The 27,767-nt window shown below is 41.4% G+C and overlaps 2 protein-coding genes across 7 annotated transcripts in view; both read left to right on the top strand.

The window, feature by feature from the left end:
* Arhgef4 (Rho guanine nucleotide exchange factor 4) overlaps positions 1 to 27,767 on the top strand; it is a 158,535-nt gene that overhangs the window by 121,505 nt on the left and 9,263 nt on the right. For all 6 annotated transcript variants that reach the window (XM_021721650.3, XM_078017293.1, XM_021721654.3 and 3 more), the window contains one exon: positions 19,155 to 19,294. In XM_021721650.3, the coding sequence (XP_021577325.3) occupies positions 19,155 to 19,294 (140 nt within the window). The remainder of the gene's footprint in view (positions 1 to 19,154; positions 19,295 to 27,767) is intronic.
* On the top strand, positions 25,404 to 25,574 carry Smim39 (small integral membrane protein 39). The gene has a single exon (XM_078017294.1). The coding sequence runs from the start codon at positions 25,404 to 25,406 to the stop codon at positions 25,572 to 25,574; it is 171 nt and encodes a 56-aa protein (XP_077873420.1).

The following is a 27,767-nucleotide window of genomic DNA, read 5'->3' as shown; positions in this document are numbered from 1 at the left end:
ATATCATCAATGTTTGGACTGATATACTTACAAATACATGGTTTTATATTTTATTAGTATTTGTTTACTTACAATGATGTTCTAAAGGTAGAAAAAATGGATCAACATATTTATGCTTTTAAAACTTTTCTTGAAGTATAATTTGCTTACACACATAACAGTGTGCCAATAATAAGTATATGGCTTGGTAGACTTTCACAAAGTAAAACATGCCATGCAACCAATACCCAGATCAAGAAATAGAACATTTCCATCACAACAGTCTCTGTTTTGAGTCTCTGTTGTTAATAAGATGCTGTCAAATTTGCTGGCTTTCTTCAAATATCTCATCTGCCATTAAACTTACCAGATGAATGTTTTATTTCAGATTATGCATTTTCCGGTTCTAGAATTTCCATTTGATTCTTTGTTATGGTTTCCATTTCCTTGCCATTTTCATCTCGTCATGCATTAGAGGCATGTTTATCTATAGATTTTGGAGTATTGTTATAATAGTTTACCTATTATTTCTTGCATTTGTATTATCTAAATATTGATTCTACTCTTGAGTATCAATCACATTTTTCTCTTTTTTTATATGATTAATAAATTTGGATTATATCTTAGTCATTGAGGGATAGATTGTACAGTCTCTAATTATGTTTCTCTGAAGAGTTTATTTTCTCAGCAGGAAGTTAGTGTTTCTGACTCAAAATTTCACATTCTATGTTCAGGTTTTTATCCTTTGCTAAGAACACTTGGAATTTATGAGTCAGCCGGAGATTTGGGCAGTTTTACAGAGAACTTTCTGTCTGCAGTTCTCCCCCTGCAGCTCTGTTTTCTGGAATTGTCCTTTAACTTCTACAATCACCCTGGAATCTGTTTTCGATTGTTTAGTCAATGAGATCAAATAGGTTCCTATTTGACTTTTATTCACCTCCTGGCACCTGCACTCAGAAGGCTGTAAAAACAGGGAAATCACTCAGTGGTGGTTATTTTTCTTAAGTGTTAGATACCTCCTCTTTCTGCCCACCTTATATCATTCTCCAGTATAGTCAGATATTGTAATTGTACTGATACGGCTTACAAATAATCACACTCTACACACTAGTTTGTAACCTACTTTTTATTCAATAGTATGTTTTTAGTGACTTTTTGTTTTAATAAATAGAAGTCTAAATTATCATTTTGAGTTGGCTTCATTATGTGAATGACCCTTAATTTTATTTTCCTAGTCCTTTAATAATATACATTCAGTTTGTCTCTGATTTTGTAATATTAATATCAATGTTTGGACCAAAAAGAGACTCCTAGTAATCATATATATATGAAAAAACTCAACTATCTGATATAAAAAATAAATTTAGTATATATAATATACATTATAAACGTGTTTATAAATGTATATATGTATGTGTGTGTGTGTATATATATATATATATTTATTTATTTATTTATTTATTTATTTATTTAGTGGGTATAATTATCTGTGCAGAATTTGTTTTACAGTAGCCATCCCACTATGACCAGAAACCCTTAATAAAATAAATATTTTACTTATTAAGTGATAGAGGGTGATTTTTTGTTTTATATTCTCTGACGGGAGAAATTAAGAATGGGTTGACCTCTAGGTAGCGTGGTTAAGGATAGGTAAGACAGAGTGTTACTTTTATCATTGAGGTCTGTTTATTTGTACATTTGGTATACTGTGAATGAAAGCAAAAACCACATCCTTACAGAGAGGATAGTATTTTCATGTTAATTTTGGAACAAGAGGGTGTGGGGGAGAATTGGTAAAGCAGAGGTATGTGTGTTGGAATTTACACAGGCCTAAGACTCAGGTTTGTATCTCCATTCTGTTGCCATTTTTCTCTATGATCTAGTAAAGGCTTTCCAAATTGAGGTTTCTTTTTTGTAAAGAAAAGGAACAAATTTAAATACTTATGAAATCTGAACCTGAAAGATTTTGATTTTATTTTCTTGATAGTAAAACAAATTGGTCCAGTCATTAGCACACCTGTTTTTTGTTGTTGTTGTTGTTGTTGTATTTTTTTAAATTTTAGTTTTAGATGGACACAATACCTTTATTTTGTTCATTTATTTTTATGTGGTGCTGAGGTTCGAACCCAGTGCCTTATACATGTGAGGCAAGCGCTCTACTGCTGAGCCACAATCCCAGCCCAACACACTTGTTTTTTTCAACACTCATGCAAATTTCAAACCCTCTAACTCACCCCTAAATTATATTCTAAGTCTCACGATTGTTCAAGCCCATGCCCTGGAAATTTATGGGAAATATTTGACAAGGAGAGAAAAGTAGCCTTGGGCAAATTTGTTTCATCTGTCTTAAAGGATATGTGCATTTTATTAAAATGACAGTGTCAGTGTTGATAAGGAAAGGGATGGTAGCAGAAGAAAAACAAAGTGCCATTTCTGGAAAGTCCACATTTCCAGCAATAGCTCAGGACTGGAGCTCTCTGCATGTCAGGCCCTTTAGCACGTGCCTCAGTATCAACCACTTTGGACAGTACTGCATGCTATTAATATTCACAATGATGGTTCCTACAGCTTCCATCAAAATTAGTTAACTCACATTAGTCAGAAGCCCAACAGAGCTGAAGTAGAATGAGCAGGAGCAGAGAGGGGAAATGAGGCCATACAGGAAACAAGCTTGGGATGCTGTGGTAAGGACTGTGACTCACTCAATTGAATGGAGGCCTTTGCAGATCTGAGGCAGAGATATTCCAATGTGATCTGATTATATTTAACTAAGGACTGCTCTTGCTCTTAAGCAGAGGAGGACAAAGGCTCAAAACAGGGAGATCAGCTCAAAGGCTCTGTGCCACTCCATGGAGGAGGGGACAGTCATATGACCTGCACCAGTGGTTGGTGGTAGAGGCATGAGACAAGGTCTAGGGTTGTGAATGTTTAAATACTTGTGAAATCTGAACCTGAAAGATTTTTATTTTATTTTCTTGATAGTAAAACAAATTGGTCCAGTCATTAGCACACCTGTTTTGTTGTTGTTGTTGTTGTTTGCCAGACAAAATGTAGATCATACAGGCAGTCACAAATCCAGTTGAGCATCCACCTAGTGTGAGTGAGGCTCTGGGTTCAATCCTCAGCATCACTTATAAATAAATAAAATAAAGGTTATTGTGTCCACCTACAATTAAAAAAATATTTTAAAGAAACATGAGCTATGGCTTGATTCTGTATAATAAAGCAAAGGCAGGTTGAAATGGATGTGAACTGCAAAAGAGAGGAATCAAGGATAATTCCAAAATTTTTGTTCTAAGCAAGTAAAAGAACACATTTCACAGTTTTTGAGATCACAATGCTATAAACTGAGCAGCTTTGGAGGGAAGTCAGGAGCTTGGCCTGAGATGAGTTAGCCTAACAGACATCTCAGCAGAAGAATCCAGCTGGAAGCTGGACTGCAAAATCACCTGGAATAGCAGGGGCGGGTATTGTTTCATGGTCACCTAGGCTGCCCTAATAGCAGACTGCAGGCACGTGATAGTTAAGGGCTTCAGAGCATCCATGGGAAGTCATTACAACAACTACAAGGCAAAAATGTCCAAATATCCAAACGTAGTTCCAAGCCTGGCTTTGCCAGACAAAATGTAGTAGATCATACAGGCAGTCACAAATCCTGAAAAATGGAATGCTTTTCACTGTGAACTCACATATTCCTGCAGCAAGAGCCACAACTCACATGCAATGACTACAGGGAGGATGATACAAATGAAGTCTACCCATATTTCATTTCCACGTACAGCATGAGAGATTGATACACAAACCAATGTCTTCAAGATGCAGGAAAAAAAAATGTTTTGATTCAAGAGACCATAATCACTATGAAAGGATTCACCTGAGCAGTTACCAGGGACTAATGAAAAATAGGATATCTTCAAATATTAAATGCAGAAATGGAAAAACACTCAGTTCAGAGGCAGGAAGCACCAGAGTATCTGTCCATCATAAAAGTGTTTTCAGAAGTCATCTTCTAGAGTTTCTATGGGTGCAGTGGCAGATCCCAGCTACTCAGTCCAACCTGTGCAACTTAGCAAGACCCTGACTCAAAATTAAAAATAAAAAGGAAAATAAATAAAAAGGGCTGGGGGAGGGGGTAGCTCAGTGATAGAGCACTCCTGAATTCAATCCCCAGTAACCCACCCACAAAAAAATAGAGTACTATAAAGCAGAGTTACCCCAACACTCTCCAATTTGCAATACAGTTGTTTCTCAGTATCAACATGGGATTGATTCCAGGACCCCTGTAATACCAAAACTCATTCATGTTCAAATCCTTTAAATAAAATGCTGTAGTATTTGCATATAACCTGCACACATCCTCCTGTATACTCCAAATCACCTTTAGATGGACTTATAATACCTGATGTAATGTAAACACTATATAAATAGTTATTTTACTGTTTGCTCAGGGAATCATGACAAGGATGTAATTTTTTTTCCCCAAAATGTTTTTCATCTGCAGTTGGTTGAATCCATGGAAGCAGAGCCTGTATATTTATTTGTACTTGTTATTTAAAATATGTAAGTATATTTTAGACAGGTTTTTTTATAATAGGCTATAGAAAGGCTATATGACTTTTTATTCAAACTGAAGGGAAGCGCAGATCTTCCAAACAAGAGGTCAGCAAGAACTAATGTTGGATTTAGAGACCAGCTAACATCGATTGCTCTGCTGTGCATGTGAAGACTAAACACTATTTGGAAAGCAACTTCATCTTGAAACTGATATTGGCAAGGTCAGCCTCCAAGCTGAAAATTCAAAATTGTTTTTTAATTGTTTTTATTTTTTAAATACATGACAGCAGAATGCATTACAATTCTTATTACACATTAGAACACAATTTTTCATATCTCTGTATATAAAGTATAGTCACACCAATTCATGTCTTCATACATGTACTTTGGATAATGATGTCCATCACATTCAACCATCATTACTAACCCCCTGCCCCCTCCCTTCCCCTCCCACCCCTCTGCCCAATCTAGAGTTCATCTATTCCTCCCATGTTCCCTCTCCCTATTCCACTTTGAGTCAGTCACCTTATATCAGAGAAAACATTTGCCATTTGTTTTTGGGGGGATTGGCTAACTTCACCTAGCATTATCTTCTCCAACTGCATTCATTTACCTGAAAATGCCATGATTTTATTCTCTTTTATTGCTGAGTAATATTCCATTGTGTATATGTGCCACATTTTTTAATCTGTTCATCTAATGAAGGGCAATAAGTGTTGGCAAGGATGTGGGGAAAAAGTCACACTCATACATTGCTGGTGGGACTGCAAATTGGTGCAGCCAATATGGAAAGCAGTATGGAGATTACTTGGAAATCTTTGAATGGAACCACCATTTGACCCAGCTAACCCTCTCCTTGGTCTATACCCAAAGGACTTAAAAACAGCATACTACATGACACAGCCACATCGATCTTTATAGCAGCACAATTCTAATAGCTAAACTGTGAAAATTCAAAGTTTTTAATGCATGCTCCTAACTTAGAATGAAGCAGAGTCAACTTTAAGAAATGGAGCTTAGTATAGAGCATTTACCTCATATGCATGAAGCCCTGGGTTCTATCCCCAGCACCTCAAAGGGAAAAAAAAGGAAAAAGAAAAGAAACACATAGATACAATACATTATCCTATTGCATTTAACAGCATCTTTCTCAAAACCTAATTTGTTTTAAGTATTGGCTCAGCTGTATAATCTACCGTGAACAATCATGGTGTTTTATTTGGTATTTAAGTAATTTTGTGATGAAATTATCATTAAAGTAGTTGTGACATTGGGCTAGGATTGTGGCTCAGTGGAAGAGTGTTTGCCTCACATGTGTGAGGCACTGGGTTTGATCCTCAGCACCACATACAAATAAATAAATAGTAAAAGTATTATGTCCATCTACAACTAAAAAATATTTTTTTTAAAAAAGTAATTATGGCATGATTTATTGTACTGTAAAACATTGAGGTGAAATACTGAAAATGTTCATTAAAGCAAGATGTGACATAATTTAATTATATTATAGAGAGTTGTGTTGATTTGATCAAATGTGTAATTTGGTAAGATATTCCCTTCCTTGGATTTGCACTCCAAAAGTCTGTGATCTAGAATACTGCTTCAGCCTGGTTCTACTCGGTGAAAAAAATCATAGTCATTACCTGAATTTTGCAGCAGCATAAACTTAGGCACACAGCTGTTCACATCTCTGGCAGACCCTTTTCACTAACAAAATTACCACATGTCAAAAATCATGCTTCAGGGCGGGGATAGTGGCTTAGTGATAGAGCACTCACCTAGCACGCATGAGGCCCTGGGTTCCATCCTCAGCACCACATAAAAATAAATGAATGGAATAAAGGTAGTGTGTCCAACTACAACTAAAAAAATAAATAATTTTTTTAAAAATCATGCTTCACTTACTCTAAAGCATGATGTATTACATTCTGTTAGTCAACTTTTCATTGCTGTGACCAAAATACTTGATAAGAACAATTTAGAGGAAGAATCAATTTACTGGGGCTCATGGTTTTAGAGGTCTCAGTCCATGACTGGCCAACTCCATTGCTCTGGGCCAAAAGTGAGGCAGAACATCATGGCAGAAGAGTATGGTGAATCAGGTATGTGCAATAGTAACTGCTCAACTTATGGCAGTCAGGAAGGAGAGAGAGAGAGAGAGAGAGAGAGAGAGAGAGAGAGAGAGAGAGCGAACGCATGCGCAAGAAGAGCCAGGGACAAGTTATAGTCCAAGGCCATGCCCCCAGTGACCTACTTTCTTCAGCTGCACCCCAACAGTTACCACCACTTCTGTAGTCTGTTCAAATTATTAATTCATCCAATGGATTAATCCTCTGATGTGGTTACAGCTGTCATAATCTAACATTTCGTTTCTGAACATTTCTGCACTGTTAACACAAATTTTTCTGAGAACATTAAAGATTCAAACTATAACTCACCTTTCTTAGGTAATTGCTTTTTGAAGTAGTTGGGACTATAGCCTCTTTTATACACGAAGACCTGCACTTTGATTTCCCAGGGACTTCATGCTTTTAATAATGTGGCACCACATCACCAAACAAACAGGTGCACAGGGATAAGCATGAGAGGGAAGGTCAGAGGAAACAAACCAGGACAGCTAGAGACCCTCAAAGCAGGAGGGAGGCTGAGGCCATGTGAGTATTTGGACGAGGGAGTTGGCCCACAAGGACTGGGCAGCCTAGGACAGTTTTCATCCTGTTTTTGCTGCTGATTGTCTGAGAGACTTTATCATATGAGCCTTGGGGCCCTTATCAATGTTCTGGGCCTACTAACATCTCCTTCTCAGGTAGGCTTGAATCAGGTAGGTGCAATAGTAATATTGTAAATTCTCAGGAAAAATATCTTCCTCCCACCACTGAGACAACTGGGAGACAAGCAAGGCTGAGCAAAGCTCAAAGCCTCAAGTCAAGCCTTGAGGTATGGAGGGATTCCACTTTGGTGATATGGAGACCATAGAGTTTTAGTTGATAAATGACCAAAGCTCTCAAAAGCTTACATAGGCAAAACTTTTGAGCAACCAAAATCAAAAATCTTGAGCTACATGTAGTATGGAATCTTGGATGGGATCCTGGAACAAAAAAAAAAAAAAAAAGAACATTGGACATCAGTTAATAATTATTTGTCAGTATCCATTCATTCATTGTGACAAATGTACCATACTGATGTCAGAACTTAATAATATGGGAAACAGGGTACAGGGTATATGGACATTGTGCTGTCTTGCTGCATTGTTCTGTAAATCTAAAATTGTCCTAAAAATAAAATCCATTAGTAAAAAAAACACACCAAACACTGGAAAGGATTTAGATAGAGCAGAAGGGGCATGCAAACTCATCAGCGAAGACCCTAGGGCCAACAAGAGCAAGTGAGGAGAGGCTAGTCCTAAGGATGGACTGGCATTGAGGACGGTGTAGGTAAGCCCCACAACACAGGACACCCTCTCCCTCCTTTCTGGGTACTCACTGCTCGCTTTAGGACCAGGCTTAGGGTTCAGAGCAGGAGGTTAATGCTGTGTTGGGTTCCAGCTGGAGGTATGAATGGATGATTGGCCACTGCCTGGGCTGCCTGCTCCTCTAGCAGTAAGCACAAGCTTTTGTCATGTGACTGTTGGATTCACCATCAGCACTCCTGCTTTCAGAAGACAAATTGTGCAAACCATCTATCCATAACAGTCCAGAGTTTTGGCTGGCCCTCGACATTTGGGTCCTTGTGAGCTATGTAATTTGAGGAAAGGAGCTTTACCTCTCTGGGGCCCAGCTTCCTCATCTGTAGAATATGCATGTCATTTCATCCTCTATTCCCATCAAAAACGTGTAGTGAGAAGTCCATGCAATGGCCCATCCTGAAAATGGACCCTAATTCTACAGCTCAAAACTGCCCTCACCTGCACTATCATGACTCACTCCAAAGTCTCCCATTTGGCAATTCTTGGTGGAGATCCAGAGAATTTGCATCTCTAATCCGTTCCCAAATGCTACTGGTCTAGGGACCACACTTTGAGAGCCACTGACTTCCAGCTATAGGTCAGCACAGGAAAGAATGAGGAACTGAGGAGATTTCCAAGGGATTGTATAACTTCATGGACAGAACTGCCCACCTTCTCTTATAAATGTTAATAGAATTGTTTAGCTGCTGTTATTCAGAAGTAAAGGCATCCCCACTGATTTTTTTTTTACTAGAATCCAGAATTCATGTGTGTGCTACTGTCTGAACATTGTTAGAATTTCCGAATAAATCAGAGACAGCCAACTTGTCTTCCTAAAAAAGAATTAAAAATCCAATATCAAGACTGACGTTTGCATTGACCAGACCACGTGGTGTTCACTCATTTATTCACCTGCAAGTACTGTGGAGCCCATGGTAATTCTTTTTAATGCCTTTGTGTAAGTTAGCTGTGTGTGAACCTCCAAAGAAGTGCATTTGTATGAAAGGAGCTTGAGGAGTCTTGGCAGACAGGTGGCTTCCATCCTGGGGTTCTTCACCCACTGCCACCTCCACTTCATGTGTGCCTCCTCTTCCCCGCACCACTTATGCAAGTCGTGAGACTCTCAGCGAACACCTCCTGGATTCCACACCCTCTGCTGGAGGCTGGAGAGAAGATGATGAGTAAGAGTACAGGGAATTTCATGTTGAAATTGGCTTTTAAGGTTTGCTCAGATGAGCAATCATTTTGTAAGTTGCTGAGACCCCACTTGAGAATGGATAAGTAAAAGATTGAGAAAAGTAGTGACTTTTAGAAGAAATCAGTTTTATTTCTCCAGAGAGGCCATTGCTTTTAAAATATCCCCAAAGATTATGTGCATGTACACATGTGGCATAATGAATCCCACTCTTCTATATGATTATAATATGCCAATGATAAATAAATTTAAAAAATAAATACCCAGAGAGGAAAGTAAGGGGGAACCATATCTCTTAATATTTATAAATTAAATTATATAATATCGGGGATTGCATTAAAATAGTGGAAAATTTTAAAAATATGGGGAGATACTCTATGTTAATGAATTAGAGAAATTCAACAGGGTAAAGATTAGTCAGCTGTCTCCTAATTAATACCCAGTTTTAATTTCTATCAAAATCCCAGAAAGATATTTTGTTAGTATACACAAAATTATTCTAAAATTCATATAGAAAGGCAAAAATATATATATATATATATATATATATATATAATAGCTAAAACAAGGCTGATTAAGTACCCCTAGGTTCAATTCCTGGTACAAAAAAAAAAAAAAGAATAGCTAAAACAATTCTGAAAAAGAAAAATGAAATAGGAGAAATCACTCTATCAAATGTCAATCATTACTACATGCTCCCAGAAAACACGACTGGAATGAAAGATAAATACAGAGATCAATGGAACAGAATAGAAAATCCAGAAATAGCATTATAGAATTGAAAGCACCTGGAAGGGAATACAAAAAGAAAAAGAAAAAATGGAGGCAAACCTCATGGACCAGCAATGTTTTATTCAGCACCAGAGGGACTCATCTTCAGGAGCAAAATAGCCTTGGGCCACCAGGAGAGTCTGGGTTTTAGATGCACCTTAGCAGAGCCAGGCCTTGGGAGGAGTTAATTGCTTTTGGCAGGCAGCGGGCAGGGCCAGGTCATGGGAGGAGTTTTGGTGGTGGGATCATTTAGGGCAGGGTGGGAGGACAGGTAGGTAACCATATCCTTCACCCCACACCACCTGATAATCTCTAGTATTTTCTCTTGCTAAGAATTTGCCTACTCTAGATAACCTCATATAAACAGAATCAGACGATGTATGTCCTTTTGTATCTTATTTTACTTAGCATAAAATTTTCAAGGTTTATTCCTGTTGCAGTTTGTACCAGAATGTCACTCATTTTTATAGCAGTATAATATTCCATTGTGGGGCTGGGGTTATGGCTCAGCAGTAGAGTGCTCCCCTAGCACGTGCAAGGCCCTGGGTTCGATCCTCAGCACCACATAAAAATAAATAAGTAAAATTAAAATATTAAAAACAATATTCCATTCTATGTATATACTACATCTTCCTTATCCTTTCGACTATTAATGGACACTAGAGTTGTTTCCACCTTTTGGCTATCGTGAATAAAGCTGCTCCAGCTATTGTTATAGAGATATCTGTTTGAGTCCCTGATGTCAGTTTTTGGAGATATATAATGTTTTGGTTTGGATATGAGGTGTCACTGCAGAAGACTCATGTGAGAGAATGCAGGAATGGTTAGAACTGATGTTATTAGATTATGAAAGCTTTAGTCTCATCAATGGCTTAATCTATTTGATGGATTAATAATTTGAAAGAACTGCTTAGTAACCATAGGCAGGTGGGGTGTGGCTGAAGGTGGGGTTCCTCCTGTGTGTGTGCATGTGTCCTGTCTCTCCCCTGACTCCCCCCTCCCCTGACTCCTCCCCCTCCCTCCGTGTATATGTCTCTCTCTCTCTCTCTCTCTCTCTCTCTCTCTCTCTCTCTCTCTCTCTCTCTCTCTCTCCCAGCTCCCCTCCCTCCCCCTGCCATGCCCTTCCACCATGTTCCGCCTCCCCTTAGGCCCAGAGCAATGAAGTCAGCTAACCATGGATTGAAACCTCTGAAACCATGATCCAAACAAACTTCTCCTCTGAGTTATTTTTGTCAGATATTTTGGTCACAGCGACAAAAATCTGACCTAACATGTATACCTAGGAGTGGATATCCTGAATCATATGGTAATTTTATGTTGTGCTTTTTGAGAAACCGCCAAACTGTCTTCCACAGCAACTATACAATTTTATATTCCCATCAGCAGTGCATAAGGGTTCCAGTTTCTCACATCCTCCTCAACATTTGTCATTTTCAATCCCTTTGTTGTTGATATGACAACCACCCTAAAGATGTGAAGTGGCATCTCCTTGTGGTTTGAATTTACACTTCCCCAGTGATTAGCAATGTTGGGCATTCTTTTTTGTGCTATTCATATTTATATGGCTGTTTGCATATCTTCTTTAGAAAAATATTTGTTCAACTCCACTGCTCATTTTTTATTTTTAATTATTATTATAATTATACAGTGTGATATATTGTAGAGTATGGTAATTGGGTGAATATATACAATGTGTAATGATAGAATCAGGATAGTTCACTCTTTCTTGTTTATTTACTTATTTACTCTGAACTGGGATTGAACCCAGGAGCTCTCTACCACTGAGCTACATCCTCAAGCCCCTTTTTATGAATTTTGAGACAGGGTCTCAAACTTGTCATCCTCCTGTCTCAGCATCCTGAGTGGTTGGGATTACAGATATGCAGCACTGTATGTGGCTTGCTCATTTTAAATTTTTTTTGGGGGGAATTGGAGGGCATTGCAGATTGTGTCCTTTTTTTTTTTAGTTATGTAAGTTCTTTATATATTCTGGATATTAATCTTTTATCAGATGCATCATTTGCAAGTATTTTCTCTCATTCAGTGAGTTATGTTTTCCTCTTTTGATGCACAAAAGTTTTAAATTTTAATGTAGTACAATTTATTGATTTTTTTGTTGTTGCCTGTGCTTGTGATCATATACAAGAAATTATTTTCAAATACAATGTATCAAGGTTTCCCCTAGTATTTCTTCTGAGGATTTTGAGTTAATTTTTACATGTGTCAGAGGCCAAGTTCATTCCTTTTGCATTTGGATATCCAGTTTCCCAACACCATTAGTGAAAAAGATACTTTTCCTTCATTGAATGTCATGGCACTTTTGTTGAAATCAATTAATTATACAGGGAAAGTTTATTTCTAGTTTCTTTATTATTTTTCATTGAACTGTATATATATCCTTATGCCAGTACATTCCAGCGGTTTGTAGTAGGCTTTGAAATCAGAAAATTTGGGTCCTCCAATTTTGTTCTTCATTTTTCAAGGTAATTTTGACTATTCAGTGTCACTTCAGATTGCATGTGAATTTTAGGATAAGCTTTTTTATTTGTATAAAAACACTATTGGGATTTTGATGGGCATGCACTTAATCTGATAGTATTGTCATCTTTAAAATATTAAATCTTTTATTCATAAACATGGTATGTCTTTCCATTTATTTAAGTTTTCTTTCATTTCTTCCAATGATGTTTTGCAGTTGTCAGTGTACAAATATTTTGCCTCCTTGGTTAAATTTATTCCTAAGTATTTGCTACTACAGTGGATTTTTTAAAAATTTGTTTTATGTTGTTCACTACAGATATACAGAAATAAAGCTGGGTTTTGCATGTTAATTTATATTCTTTAACTTTGCTGAATTTTATTTATCAGATATAACTATTTATTGTGGACTCCTTAGACTTTTCCATATATAAGATCATATCACCTGCAAGCACAGATAGCTTTCTTTATTTTTCAACATGAATGCTTTTTTGTGTGTGGGGGGGTGGGTACCAGGGATTGAACTTGGGCCATTTGACCACTGAGCCACATCCCCAGCCTTATTTTGTATTTTATTTACCGACAGGGACTCAGAATTGCTTAGAGCCTTGCTTTTGCTGAGCCTAGCTTTGAACTCACGATCCTCCTGTCTCAGCCTCCCAAGCCTCTGGGATTACACGCATGTGCCACCATGCCCGGCAGTGGATGCCTTTTGTTTCTTCTTGCTTATTTATTCTTTCTAAGACATCTATTCAATATAGAAGTGGAAAAGTGGGCATCTTTGTCTTGTTCCCGATCTCAGGGAAAAGAATAATTTCAGCCTTTCACCATTTAATATGATATTGACTAATAAGTTTTTCATATATGCTCTTTATCACATGAAGGACCTTCCCTTCTATTACTAATTTACTGGGTCTTTATATAAGGAAAAGATGTTGTGTCTTGTCGGGGTTTTTTTCAGTATCAGTTGAGGTAGCCATATATTTCTTTCCTCTAGTATATTAATGTGGTATATTATTATATTTTGATATGTTGAAACATCCTTGCATTCCAGAAATAATTCCAACTTGGTCATAATACATAATCCTTCCAATATGCTGTTGAATTCAACTTACTAGTATTTTTGAGGATCTTTGCATCTTTATTCATAAAGGGTAATTGTTAGTCTATAGTTTTTTTTTTCTTGTAGTGTCTTTGATTTTATTATCAGAATTTTCTGTAATAAGTTAGGAAGTATTCCTTCCTCTTCAGATTTTTGAAGAATCTGAGAAGAATTGGTATCAATTATTCTTTGGTAGGATTCACTATCAGATGGTAGTAGCTATCTGGTCCTGGACTTTGCTTTGTTTGGAGGTTTTGATTACTCATGCAATTCCCTTACTGACTATGGGCCTATTCAGATTTTTTTATATCTTCTTGAGTCAGTTTTGGTAAATCATGTGTTTCTAGAAATCTTCCGTTCATCTAGTTTATCTCATTTGTTGGTATTCTTTTATAAGCATTTCAATTTCCTGTCAATTGGCAGCAATGTCCCACTTTGCCAATTAATTTTCTACAAAGGTACAAAAGCCATTCGGTGCAAAAAAAAGATAGTCTTTAGGCTAGTGATGCTGGAGTAATTAGATGATCTACCAGCAATGAAAATGAAACCTTACCTACACCTACATGTTATTAAAAAGAAAAACCTCAAATAACATATTTAAGTACAAAAAGTAAAAGCTGTGAAGATTTTAAGGCTTTGTGGGTATATTTCAGTGGTAGAATGGCTTGGTTCAGGCCCTAGGTTCAGCCTCCAACATTGAAAGGGATTTTTACACACACACACACACACACACACACACACACACACACACACACACGTTTAGAAGCAAATATAATGAATATAATTGGGAAGTAGGGTTTGGTGAAGATTTCTTAAACATGACACCAAAAATATGACTCATAAAGGATAAGTGATAAACTGAGCATCATAAAAATTTAAAACTTTTGCTTGCTCTACAAAAGCCCTTATTAAGGAGATGAACAGATAGTCTATAATGGAGAAAATATTAGCAAATCATATATCTGACAAAGAATTCATATCTGGAATATATGAAAAACTTTCAGATCTTGATGTATTTATAAAAATAACAAAAAATCCAGTTGGAAAATAGGCAAAAGCCATGAAAAGATATTTCACCAAAGAGTTGATATGGCAAATAAACATATGAAAAGATGTTCAACATCACCAGCTTTTTAGGAGGTGAAAACTGAAACCATGATCTGATATCACTACACATCCATCAGAATGTCTCATATATAAAATAATGACCATACCAAATCCTGGTGCACTTTCAAAGAAACTGTCTCTCATACATTGCTGGTTAGAATGTAAAATGGTACAGTCTGGAAAAATGATTTTACTTCTTAAAAGCGAAGTATTCACTACCACAGGACCCAGCAATTCACTCCTGGACATTTATCACAGATAAATGAAAACTTACGTTCACACAAAACCCTGACTAAATGAAAACTTACGTTCACACAAAACCCTGCACATGAATATGCATAGCAGCTATATTCATAATAGCCAATAATTAGAAATGACCAATCTATCCTTAAACAGGTGAATGGTTAAACTGTGATATATCATGAAATACTACTCAGCAATAAATGAAACTATAATACAACAAGTTGAATGGATCTCAAGGGTAGTGACTGAGTGATAAAGGCCAACCTCAAAAGCTTACATACAGGCGAGTGTGGTGGTGCATACCTGTAATCCCAGCAGCTCAGGAGGCTGAGGCAGGAGGATCTCAAGTTCAAAGCCAGCCTCAGCAATGGTGAGGTGCTTAGCACCTGAGTGAGACCCTGTCTCTAAATAAAATACAAAATAGGGTTGGGAGGTGTCTCAGTGGTCCAGTGTCTGTGAGTTCAATCCCTAGTACCAAAAAAAAAAAAAAATACAGGTTGCTGTGATGGATACACACATCCAGATTGTTGATAAAATGACATAGGACTTTACACACACATTTCCCCAGAGTCTTTTTCTTGGCTGTGACATTGTACTTGACTTACATGCAATATCCATTGGGGGAAACTGAGTGAAGGATACATAGAATCTCTCTGTACTAGTTGTACTACCTTATAACCCAAATCTTTATTTCAAGTAAAGTTTTTAAACACCTAGAAGAGATGACATGGCACTTTGACAATCTTTGATAGATTGCTGTTTTAGATGTGTCTGAGATTACTTTTTAAAAAAAAAAAAAACAGAGATAGAATATTTCTCTCTTAGAAACATATACCGTAGTGTTTACAGATGGAATCATGCCATGACTTGAATGTGCTTTAAAAAATCATCCAGTGGGGAGGAAAATTAGATGATGAAACAAAATTCATGTTGAGAATTGTTGAAATTGGACACTGGTTATACAAGATTCCTTGTACTGTTTTTCTCCCTTTGTATATAGTAGAAGCATTCCATAACAAAACAACTTTAAAACATAAATTAAATAAAAATTATGGGGGTGGACTTGGTACTTTTGATTGTGTACAAGGTCAAGAGCAAGGTCCTTGGCTTCTTCTTGCAAACTGAGCTCAGCCACAGCTGCCAGGCTAGAGAAAGAGGGCTTCCCGGGTACCCTTTCACCATACTTTTGTCCATATGCAGCTACATGCATGAAGCTTCAGTGTTCTTGGCATTAGCTCTGCCAGGCCACTTGTGCTCTAGCTTTCCATTTGTTCTTGCATCCACACATCCATCTTTCCTAAGGGTACTGGGGATTGAGCTCAGGGACACTGTACCATGGACCTACATTCCCCTTTTATTTTGAGACAAGGATGCTTTACCACTGAGCTACAGCCAGTTGCTCATTTCATTTTTTTTTTTTTTTTTTGAGTCTTGTTAAGTTGCTTAGGGCCTCATTAAGTTGCCCATGTTGGCCTGGAATTTACAATCCTCCTGTCTCAGCTTTCCCAGTCACTAGGATAATAGGCAAGTGCCATCATGTCCAGTCTCGTCTCTCCATTTTTTAATTCCTTTGATTCCTATGTTTAGTCTCTATCTAGCCACCATCCTTCCATCTGTTTACTTTTTTATTTATCTAACATTGACTGAATATCAACATCAGGGAAAAGGGCATGGCTACTGCCTTCAAATAATTCATAATCTAGCTGGGGAGAGAAGCTAACACAATGCAGAAAAGAGTAAATTAGAGGCAGCATTAGTTCCTGGAGGAAGGGATCAGATAAGGCTTGCACAAGGGAGCAAATATGTCAGAAAACAGTCTTAATGCTGTCACCTTTGTTGGGCCCATGTAAATAATCCAGGATAATCTCCCTATTTCAAGGTCAGCTGATAGTGCCGTAATTCCATCTGAAACCTTAATTCCTTGTTGTCACGTAACATAACATAGTCACAGGCTCTGAATAAGATATTTTTCATATTGTAGAGAGCATTATTCTGCCTACCACAAGAACAGAGCCCAGATACAGACCCATCCACATGAAACATGATTTAAAACAAGAACAAATAGATTCTGCACCTATTTGGCAAATGGTGCAGAGACTATTAATTATTCTTACAGAAAAAAAAATGAATTCAGATTCCTACCTCAGACCATACATAGAAATCATTTGCAGGTAGACTTAAAACGTACATGTCAAAAAAACCAACCAAACAAACAAACAACCCTACAAAACATGGAAAAATAACATAGGGAATATCTAGGGGAAAATTTCCTAAACATACAAAAAATACAAATCACATAGGACATGACTGACAGGTGTGTCTATATCAAAATTTCAGCATTTCAGCTCATCAAAAGTTAAAAAAAAAAAACAAGACTGACAAGACAAGCCACAGTTGGGCTCAGTATTTTTTTTTTAAAGAGAGAGTGAGAGAGAGAATTTTTAATATTTATTTTTCAGTTCTCGGTGGACACAACATCTTTGTTGGTATGTGGTGCTGAGGATCAAACCCGGGTCGCACGCATACCAGGCGAAAGCGCTACCGCTTGAGCCACATCCCCAGCCCTTGGGCTCAGTATTGCATGCCTGTAATCCCAGTGACTCAGGAGGCTGAGGCAGGAGAATCACAAGTTCAAGACCAGCCTCAGCAACTTAGCAAGACCCTGTCTCAAAATAAAAAGAGCTGCAATGTAGCTCAATGGTAAAGGACCCCTGGTTCAATTCCCAGTATTAATTTAAGGGAAAAAAAAAAAAGATAAGCTACAAATCAGGGGAGAATGGTTGTGACACAGATGGGTGACACACATCCATTTGTTTTTGCATCCTATCCAAAATGGGAGGATATAGATGGAGATATAGATAGATAGATATAGATATAGATACATACATATACATATGTATAGATATTAAAGATAGTGCAATGAAAAATGAGTAAAATTCATAGGTGTTTAAACATTACAGGAAACAAATGACATAAAGTGTAGATAAAATCCTCAACTCATTAGTGATCAGAAATGTAAATTAAAACCACAGTAAGATATCACTTCATACCCATTAGTCTCTCAAAAGCTGCTTGATATTGCCCATCCCAAGAGTTGGCCAGGATGTAGAGCAATCTGAATATTAATATTCCACTGCTGAGAGTCTTAAGTTGGTACAATAGCTTCAGGAAATTGCTTAAGTTACCCAGGACCCAGAGAAGCCACACCTAGGTGTCTTTACCCTAGAGTATGTACTCATACCAGGTGGGCTGATTTCTCCCAAAGTGAGCAAAAAACAGCTATTTACAATGGCCCGTGGCCCTCAAAAGAGCCACATAATGTGAGCAATACACAGTATACCTATGGTATTGATATTTCATGGGAGGCAGGATGGGATTAAGAAAACTGTGTTAAAGGCTCATTAGGGGGCAATAATGAAAACAAGGTTGAGAAACACTGTCCTAGAAAAAACACTGTCATGTGCCCAGGAGGTGTGTAAATGTGTCTAACAGCAGCATCATACACATCAGCAACAACACAGGAAACAACCCATCCTTCCCCAGAAGTACAGCGGATACACAATACATGAAATATTCATAAAACCCAAGCCTGTGTCTCAGTAAATGTGAATCCATCACAGCTACACAGGCAGAGGAATGAGAAGAGCCAGCCAGGGAATAGCTGATGGATAGTTCCATTTATATAAAGTCAAAACCAGGCAAAATCACTTCTAGATGACCACTACTTACAATACCTAATACAATGTAAATATTATGTAAATAGTTGTTAAACTGTTATGTTCAGAAGAAAATGACAAAAAAAAAGTCTGGACATGGTCTGTATAGACACGATTAAAAATATATATTTTCAGTCTGAGGTTGGTTAAATCCTCTGATGAAGAACCCACACATACAGAGAGCCAACTGTACAACATAACAACATTTGAACACATTTTTTCTAAAGGTCTTCTATGGCGGACATACTGGTAAATGGTTTTTAATCGAGTTCAGCAGGAGGAGCTCTTGAGCACTGACCATGGGGAAACCCCGTGTCTCCCTCTCTGCCAGGTTGCTTTGGGTTGAGTGGCAGGTGAGTGGCAGTGATGTGTGATCCAGCCAGTGTGTGCCTTCAACCAGTCCACAATTCTGCAGCAAGGATGGTTTGAAAAATTAGTTCATGGACCTTGTCTGTTCTCTCACAAAAGGAGCATTTGTCCTAAATCCTCTGGCTCCTTTTCTGCATGTCCACCTTCTGCCCTTCAAGCCCACTCCCCTTTGCCAGCTGCTGTCTCTGCTTCCAGCCATGCCGGATGGAGTTCTGGACACAACTGTCCGCGCTGAGGAGGCGGGGAGTGAGGAGGACCTGTATGAAGACCTGCACAGCTCTGGCCACCACTACAGCCACCCTGGAGGGGGCGGCGAGCAGCTGGCCATCAACGAGGTAGGGTCAAGACCGTGTGGGTGGAGGGAGGGACAGGGCTGGACCCAAGCTTGGCAGATGTGGCCTGGCTGCCAGGGCAATTAAGCAGACTCCCACCGGCCGGATGAGCACAGTCCTATTCAAACACATGGTCTGGCACTGAGTGCACACAGCATGTTACAGCCTGTGGCTCTCACTCCTGGGTGAGGTGTTTAGAGCAGTATGTCCAGACATAGGGCTCCATTGTTCCCTTCTGGGACCCACAGAGGATCAGAAGAGTAGGCACATGTGAGTGTTCCAGCCCTCCTGACACTGCTCCCCTAGGAGAAGAAAGCCCTTTGCAAATATGTCCTGGTGGGTGGAGCACTGCCTGACAGAAGCAGTCAGGGGCCCCCAGTCACTCCAGCCCCTACCCTCCAACAAGCCATAAGCATAGGAAGACTGGGGTCAAGGCCAGGGAAAACTGATTTCTTACCTGTGGACACCAACAGCTCCAAGTATTGCTGTTGCTATGACAACTATGTGCCCCTGTTCTTATCTAAGCGGAAGAAATTAGTGAGAAACCTCATCTGAGCAAAACTGGTTCCCATCCCTAGTTCTCTTTTTGCATTCTCAAAAAAAAAAAAAGACATTTAAAAATATTTTTAATTTTTATTTGATGCACATAATAATTGTACATGGGACACAGTATGACATTTCAATAAATGCCTACAATGTGTAATGATCAGATCAGGGAAACTGGCATATCCATCACTCAAACATTAATCATTTCTTTGTGTTGGGAGCAATAAAAATCCTCTCTAGTAGCTATTTTGAACTATTCTTAATTGTTGTTAAGCAGCATTATCTTGCTATGCTGTACAAAACTAGAAATGATTCATCCTGTCCAGCTGCACCACAGCATCCATTAACCATCGTTTCTTAGCAAAGAGAAACTTTGAAACTTTGATTCTCCTCTTTTTTCTCACTTGTGTTCCTGTTTTCTTGCCCTCTTTTATCTAAAAGTGGAGTGGGTGGTGGAACATAATGGTAGTTAACCAAACGTTCAGCACAAGCACATGCCCCTAGCAACACCATGTTCCCTTGGCTGTAGATTCTGTTGTGTTTCTGCTTCATTAGAACCAGAATCTTGCAGCACTTCAATTTTTCCTCAGAAAAGGATCCATTTACAATTGCCCTTTTACATTTCTTGAATGAACGGGCCAGTGGGCTTCTCAGAAACCAGTGCAGAGTGCAGTGCCTCAGTGTCCCCATGACTAAATAGTAAATGGTGATGAACTCTTGTTAGAAGCCTGGCTCTAGATAATGATTTTTTTTTCTTTTGGCAGTATTGGGGATGGAACCCAGGGCCCCAAATGTGTGAAGCAAGTGCTCTATCACTGAGCTACATCTCCAGCCCCTCTGGAAAATGATTTAAAATTGTTTATCAAATATCCATGAAGCATAGAACATAAACGTGCTAATAAAACCTATCTCTCTTTTATTTTTTCTTGCTGCTGGGGATTGGAGCCAGAGCCTAAGGCATGCTAATATATGCTCTACCACCGAGCTATACCTCCAGCTTCCAACCATTCCTTTTAATTGCCTCTTATGAGCTATTTTGGGTGGAAGCAGTTCTGAAGTCACATCTTCATTGTAAGCAGAATTCACAGATGATGGTTGTGCTTTGCCTTGAAAATGCAAGTTGCCTGCCTCAGTATCAGGCTCATTCCTAGGAGGGGAAGCCCCAGAGTCGGAGCCTGTCACATGTGAGTGTACAAAGGACTGAGCATCAGTTCACTTGGCTATAAAACAGAATGATCACAGAGCTGTGTGAGGACTAACTGGAATAATGAATCTAATGACCTTGACCTGGCTCATGGCAGGGCCTCAATACAAGTCTCCAGGGAAAGGATAGGAGGAAGAAACGGTAACCAAAAGCTGTCAGTGATCCCAAAGAAGTGGAGTTATTTGTCTGGCCTTCAGTATTACACTGGTAGAGTTTCCATGTCTGGGTCTCATTCTTGGTGGTAAAATTTTGAACTGTCACATCTTGTTACTAGTGAGGAGGTACTTTTGGGGGGCCCTCCGGTCCTTGACAAATTGTTTATTCTAAGGTGCTTTGACCAAGAAAGACCAAGAGCTGGAACTGCTCTAAAAGAATATAGTCTTTGGCAGAGAGGCACCTTAAGGAGGGAAATGCAAGCAGTGTAGATGCGAATTTTAGAAGTGGCTGTTTGCATTGCTTAACGAGTTTGTTTTCCTGTTTGGCTCAAGGCCTTTCTTGGTGTTGGAGGTTCCTGGGTATGCCTTATGTTTAGAATACCCAGTACTTCCTAGGGTACTGTCCTCCTGGACTCTGGCCATTTTCTGAAGGGGAAGAAATGTTACAACCCAGAGGAAACAACAGCTGGACTGAGGGACCCCTCTGACCGACACAGCAAGTTGGGCAGGGCCCTGAAAGAGAGCAAAGGAAAGCAGACTGGGCTGTGGAGGCCACCTCCTTGGGCGCACAACAGAACCTGCAGCCAATCAGCCCTATATCATCATGACATGGATGTCGTGCTTGTGCTTACTGCAGGGATATAGGAGACTTCACTGGGCCAGGTAGTGTTGGCCACAGTCCTCTGAAGGCATGAAACAGACTCTTGTCAGAAACTCTTTGAAAGGATATAAACAGTGATTGTCTGATGAGAGGCTAGGGGACTTGTGTCAGGTGCACTTAGGCACTTGCTGCTCACCCTGCAAGTTCCAAAACAAAGCTTGGCTTGGGGTTAATGAGTCTCACACCTGGAAATTATTGAGGCAACTGGTCAGAGAAAAGTCCAGACTCAGTAATATTTGGTTTGCTCTAAAATTACATATTTACTTGTATTTTCTAAGAATACATGGGTGTCTTGTTCCAAATTGTGGCAATTTCTTATTCATATTGGCCTTAGAAGAGGAAAGCAATTCTTAATTTCCTAAGAAAGGGAAACCTAAGTCATCCGGCCTAGAGAGCAATAGACAGGGGAGAGCTGAGAGGCAGTCTGCATTCTGGGTATTTAAGGACTGTTATAGGTGTGATGTATATTTGTGCATGTGGTATGCATGTAACATGTGTATGCTGAGTACTTACCGTGTGCCAAACAGTGTCTGCAGCCCTAGGAGGCAGATATACAGAAGACACAATCCTGCCTGCTAAGAGGTGGCCATCCAGGAACGGAGCTGTGTGAGGGCATTTATCTTTCTCTGTGTGTATGTGCCCTCAGGACACACAGAAGGCCCAGAGTTTTCATTCTGTATTCCTTACTCATATTTGTGTCTGGCCCTTTATGACTATCCAGATCCTACAAGATAAATCAATGAATGTAGAAATTGATTGTCCTCAGCGCCCACAAGTGTTCCTGTCTCCTTTTAGCTTTGTCCCTTCTAGAGCCTTCCCTAGATGCCTATGGCTTGGCACTGGGCCTGTCCATTTTCCCCTTCCTGCTTCACCCCACTGGGCTGGGCCATCACATCTTCCATAAGACATTCCCTTTCCAAAGCCACCCAGCTGTGGCCCTTCCATGATGTTTGTGGTTCTGGTACATACTGTGATGAGGAAGAGGCAGGCGTGGCTCTGGAGTTGTTGGGGAAGGTCTGGACCAAACCACCTCACTGCCTGGGAACAGTTGGAGCTTCCTCTAGGCTATATCTCCAAAGGTCATGGGGGGTTGGGGTCAGCTCCATGCACCTGCACATATAGCTACTCCTCACTCCAGGATGCTGGTAGGGGTGGGTACCAACAGACTGCTTCTGAATCATCCCAGGGAACGAAGATTAAGCCCAAACTAGAAGGTAGACAGACAGACATGCAAGACATATGTTTCATTCATTTAAACAGGGCTTAAAATATAAAAGGGAACACCCATTGTCATGAAGCCAGCACAACAGTAGGTAGTGAGATCATTCCAGTAACTTGGACATTGGGTCACTCAAGGATAGAAGGTATCTCATTATCCTTGTCTTGTGGCACTTCATGGAACACATGGGGGATGTTACAGGACTTGGGGCCAGCTTTTGGCCACTCCTCCATGGACTCAGTCTGATCCTCTGGCTCAAAGTATCTCTTGTCATTTCCAAGCTCCTATGATCATTCCATAGCCTGATCTGTCTGTCACACACACTCCAGCCCCAAGGAGGTGTCTGATGCCTATAGGTACCCCAGATACATTTATCCTCACACAACCACCTGGCTCAGGTGTTCCTTGAGATGGGGCAGGAGCACCTTGAAGTCCCTTGGAACTAACACTATCATGTCAGTCCAGGGCCACAAGGCCACCTACTGACCAGCACCTCCAAAATAAGCATTCTTCCCTCCACTGTCATCATGAAGCCACAGGTAAGGCTAAGCCCTTATCTGCATCAGATACCTGTCTCCCCTTCACTTCTACATCTGTCCTGCCACCTCAAGTCCCTGACCAGCAGCCGCAAGGGGATGGGAACATTTTCTTCTGTCTTCAAGCCTTTTTGTTGTTTTAGATGAAATTTATACAAAAAAAAAAAAGAAAGAAAGAAAGAACAATTCACACCAAAAAAGCTATTGCTGCTGTTGTTCCTGCTGCACACTGAACCCTTTAGGACCAAAAGGTTAGGGGCTCCCAGTCAGAGGGGTGGGCCCTGTCAGTCTGGCTCAGAGCAAAGGTCCTTCTACCACATTCCATGTTCCCAGGCTGCCCTGCTGTGCATGGACAGAGGCCATGCCCACATGTGGATCTGGACTAACGTATTAAAACAAGCCTCACTGTGCATGGTACAGTAGGGAGCTGCAGACCCTGCAGGGCTCAGGGCCACAATGGCTTGCAAGTTTCCAGTCCTTCTGTGCCCAGGAGCCCAAGGATACATAGACTGTGCACAGATGCACAATGAAACATCTCAAGTCAAGCATTCCAAACCACAACCCATTAAATGGTATGTCCCACAGTTTTAGAGGAGCACTGGGATTTGGCGGTGCCTGGGGGACTTTTGATGCCCTCTGATTCCCCATAAGTCCTTGAAAGTTTGGGGGAGCAACCTGGCACCCAAGAACTGGGCAAGAGCTTCCCTGGAGTCTTCAGAAGGATGAAGGCACACTCTCCTATAAGGGCGTACATGTATACTGACCCACATACACATAGAAACCTGAACACAGTCACCCATATGTGAAAACTCAGCCTCTCCACCATTTCATCTGTGAGCCTTCCCCTTGCTCTTGGGAGGGACTCTTCCTGTCCCAGAGTCAGAGCACTGAGTTTGGTGCCTAGGAATCTGCCCACTTCAGACCTGAATGTTCAACCCTCTTAACTACAGTTTTATTCTGGAGAGAGACATTGACCTTGACTGAACTCTGTTGTGGACAGGAAAGACTCAGGCATGTGAGTTTTGAAACCTTCTCAGTTAAGATAATGGGCTCTGTCTGGTGAAGGAAATGGAACCCCTGGTTAGTTGACAAAGGATTTTTTTTTTTTACACATCAGCTGAAGGTACCAATTATTTGCCCAAAGGAGCAATGTTTCTCTGGTGGTTGAGGTCATGAGGAAAAAAGCCCTTAGCATGAATCGGCCTGGCCAGGGTTCAGATCCTGGCTCCACTATCCCCAGTCCTGGGTGATTTTATGACTAAGCAAATTACGGGATCTTTCGGAGCCGCATTTACTCATCTGAAAAGTGGGGACCAGAAGGCAGCCTTATTAGTGAACAGAACTCCTGATCCATTCGTCCCCAAGGGACGGTGATGGGCATTTTGGCCTCTACATCCTCTCCCTATGTCTGTGAGGTCCCAGAGCATCCCTGAGCCATCAGTGCCAGGACAGCTGTGCGGATGTTGAGGGCTCCCCGCTACCACAAGGAGGCGCCAAGGGCAGAGCGCAGCGCACGCTGGAGCTCCGAGACCCCTCGCAGCTTCCTTAACCGGTCCCCCGTCCTACGTCTCCCTTAGCTGTCCTCCCACCCAGCCATCCTCGCCAGCTCACTCGGTGCGGTTGCCCTGACTCCTGGACCTGGGAAGCGCCGCGCAAGGCGCCGGCGGCGCGGGAGGAGCCCCGGCCCTCTAGCGCCGGCAGCTCCGCCCCCTCCCCGGCCGCTGCGGGCCGCCTGCTCCGGCCCTGCGCGGCGAGATCTCTGGGCCGCACAGAGCGAGGAGGCCGGGCGCAATGGCCAGGGGCCCACAGTCCCGGCGCAGCCCCGCGACGCCCGGGAGCGCCCTGCGCGCCCTGCTACGCTGCAACCTGCCCCCCGGCGCCCAGCGCGTGGTGGTTTCCGCTGTGCTGGTGTTCCTCGTCCTCATCAATGTTGTGCTGATATTCCTGCTGGCCTTCCGCTGAGCCAAGCAGCCCACCCGGTGCCGTGCCGTGCCGTGGGGGACTGCGCTGTGGTGAGTGGCTCCGGGTTTGCATGCCAGCACTGTCACCCATAGCCTCCGCACCGAGATCTGGGGAGATAAGGCCTTCAGCCACCCATGTGCTCACTGACAAGGCCTGGTTTTGGGTGGTACCGGTAGTGCCACCATGTGGGTGACAGGGGCATGGTGGCACACGTGCATGGGGAGCGGGGGGGTCCAGTCTGTCCTCTGTGCTGTGATGCGGCGTGGGGGAGCTAAAATGGCGCATCTCTGTGAATAACTGGGGGTAGGTATGGACACAGCTGTAGCAGGGCTGGCTGTAGTTGTCAGGAAACGGTGTGCATGAGACCACTGGATGAGCAGAACTGGGCATGTACTTGTGTGTGTAAGTGTGTGTAAGTGTGTGTGCGCGCGCGCGCGCGTGTGTGTGTTCGTTTTGAGAGTTTTCTGAAAGATACCTGGATACCTCAGGCAGGTCACCTGCAGTTGCTGTTCCCATGTTAGGCCTTAAAATAAGTAGTGCCAGTCAGTCTCCCTAGGGGCAAGGCCCCTGCTACTCTTCTTGAGATGTAGACATTCCTGTTCAGGTAGACATTGAACAGGAATACCAGTGCAGGGGAGTCCAGACTGCCACTCCCAGAATATACATTGTAAAACCACCACCACCTTGCAAGTAAGAGAAAGAGACAGGAGGCAGAATGGGAAGGGTGACAATGGTCATGGGGCAGTGGGGCAATATAGGCAGAGCCTGGCAATATTGCTCATCCCAGGGCCAGTCAGAACCTCAAAATTACAGGAAGGGATCCTGCTTCTGCCCTGGCTTGCCTTGGTCTTGAACTTGCCCCTCCACATAAACATCCCTGTGCCTCAAAGTCTACCTCTGTATTCTCCTGCCAGGTGGGGGCCAGCCTGGAGTCCTATCCCCTGGGAACTGCCAGGCTGGAGTGTTAGCTTCAGGGACAACTGCACCTAGGATAGAGCACCAGAAAAGGTCTGTGCCCAGAAACCATCCTCTGCCTGCAGGTGAGGCACATCTGATGTCCTAGGAAACATGTCTCTGACCTCTGGGAATCACATTGTGTCTTAGTGACATTGCAGAAATTGCTAATGTCAGTACTATAACTTGTTAGAGTACTTCTGGTTTGGGGCCACTGAGAGGAGGTGTGGGGAGGTTGGAGAACTTGTTCACAACCATGTGTCTTTCAGGTGCCCTGTGTACACAGTTTTAAGACAAGGAAGCAACAAAGGTGGCCAACACCTCACTACCCCCACTTCTGGGCAGGATAGGTAGGGGGACATGCCTCTGTTGGTACCTGTCACCCGGTTCTCGTTGTGAAGCCTTGCCTCTTAAGAGTCCCAACTCCTTCCATAGCTTCCCCAGGAGTTATGAAGGAAACAGCCCATGTAATATCCACACCGGTCTGCATAGAGGAAAGGACCAGACTGGCTTTTGCTCAGGGCTCATTTTAAGGGATCTGGGGACAGAGGGAGACACCTCATCCAGTTAAGACAAAGCAGGAACCACCTAGTAGAGGAATCAGTGGGAATTGGGTTGCACTGAGTGTCTGGGTTACTCCCCTAGGTCAGGCCCATTCACCTGCATTCTCACAAGACTCACCTATATCACCGGGGGTGTCCACTTCCTCCTTTCTCTTGAGCCACATCCTTCTAGACCTTGCATAAAAGCCTGCTTGTCAAAGGTACACTGGCTCTACACGTGCAGCCAGCTGGCTTTCATATGGTTGCGCCGAGTCCCTGTTTCATCCCATCTGTGTTGCAGCCAGGCCCACGTGCAGGTCATTATAGCTGGGCATGAGGGTAAAGGTCTAAAGACTGCTGCGCCTAGGGAAGCCAAGGGAGGGCTCACCGTGGGTGGAGAGCAGCTAAGCAGGAGTGCTTGGTACAGAAGGCCAATCTGGGGATACTCCAATTCTTCCTTGATTGTTTAGCTGTACAGTGGCAGTCCTCAGTTCTATGCAATTCCCAGCCCACCCCTCCTCTACTGCCCTAATACTACTGGAGCCATTCATCATTCATGGAGTAGAAACAGGGCCCACATTACAGAAAAGCAGGTATCAGCCCAATGGGAAACAAATCCACAGGCAAGAGCTGCCTGGTTGTGATGTATCAGTCCACAACCACTTAGGAGAAAAATATCATAGGTTATTGAGCAGAG

This window comes from Ictidomys tridecemlineatus, chromosome 7, assembly GCF_052094955.1.
Source record: "Ictidomys tridecemlineatus isolate mIctTri1 chromosome 7, mIctTri1.hap1, whole genome shotgun sequence".
Taxonomy (NCBI): domain Eukaryota; kingdom Metazoa; phylum Chordata; class Mammalia; order Rodentia; family Sciuridae; genus Ictidomys; species Ictidomys tridecemlineatus.
The sequence above is the reverse complement of the archived record's forward strand: the minus strand, read 5'-3'. Positions and strand labels throughout refer to the sequence as shown.

What these genes read in the sequence shown, in the direction of transcription:
- Smim39 (XM_078017294.1), top strand. Translation starts at nt 25,404, where the DNA reads ATGGCCAGGGGCCCACAGTCCCGGCGCAGCCCCGCGACGCCCGGGAGC.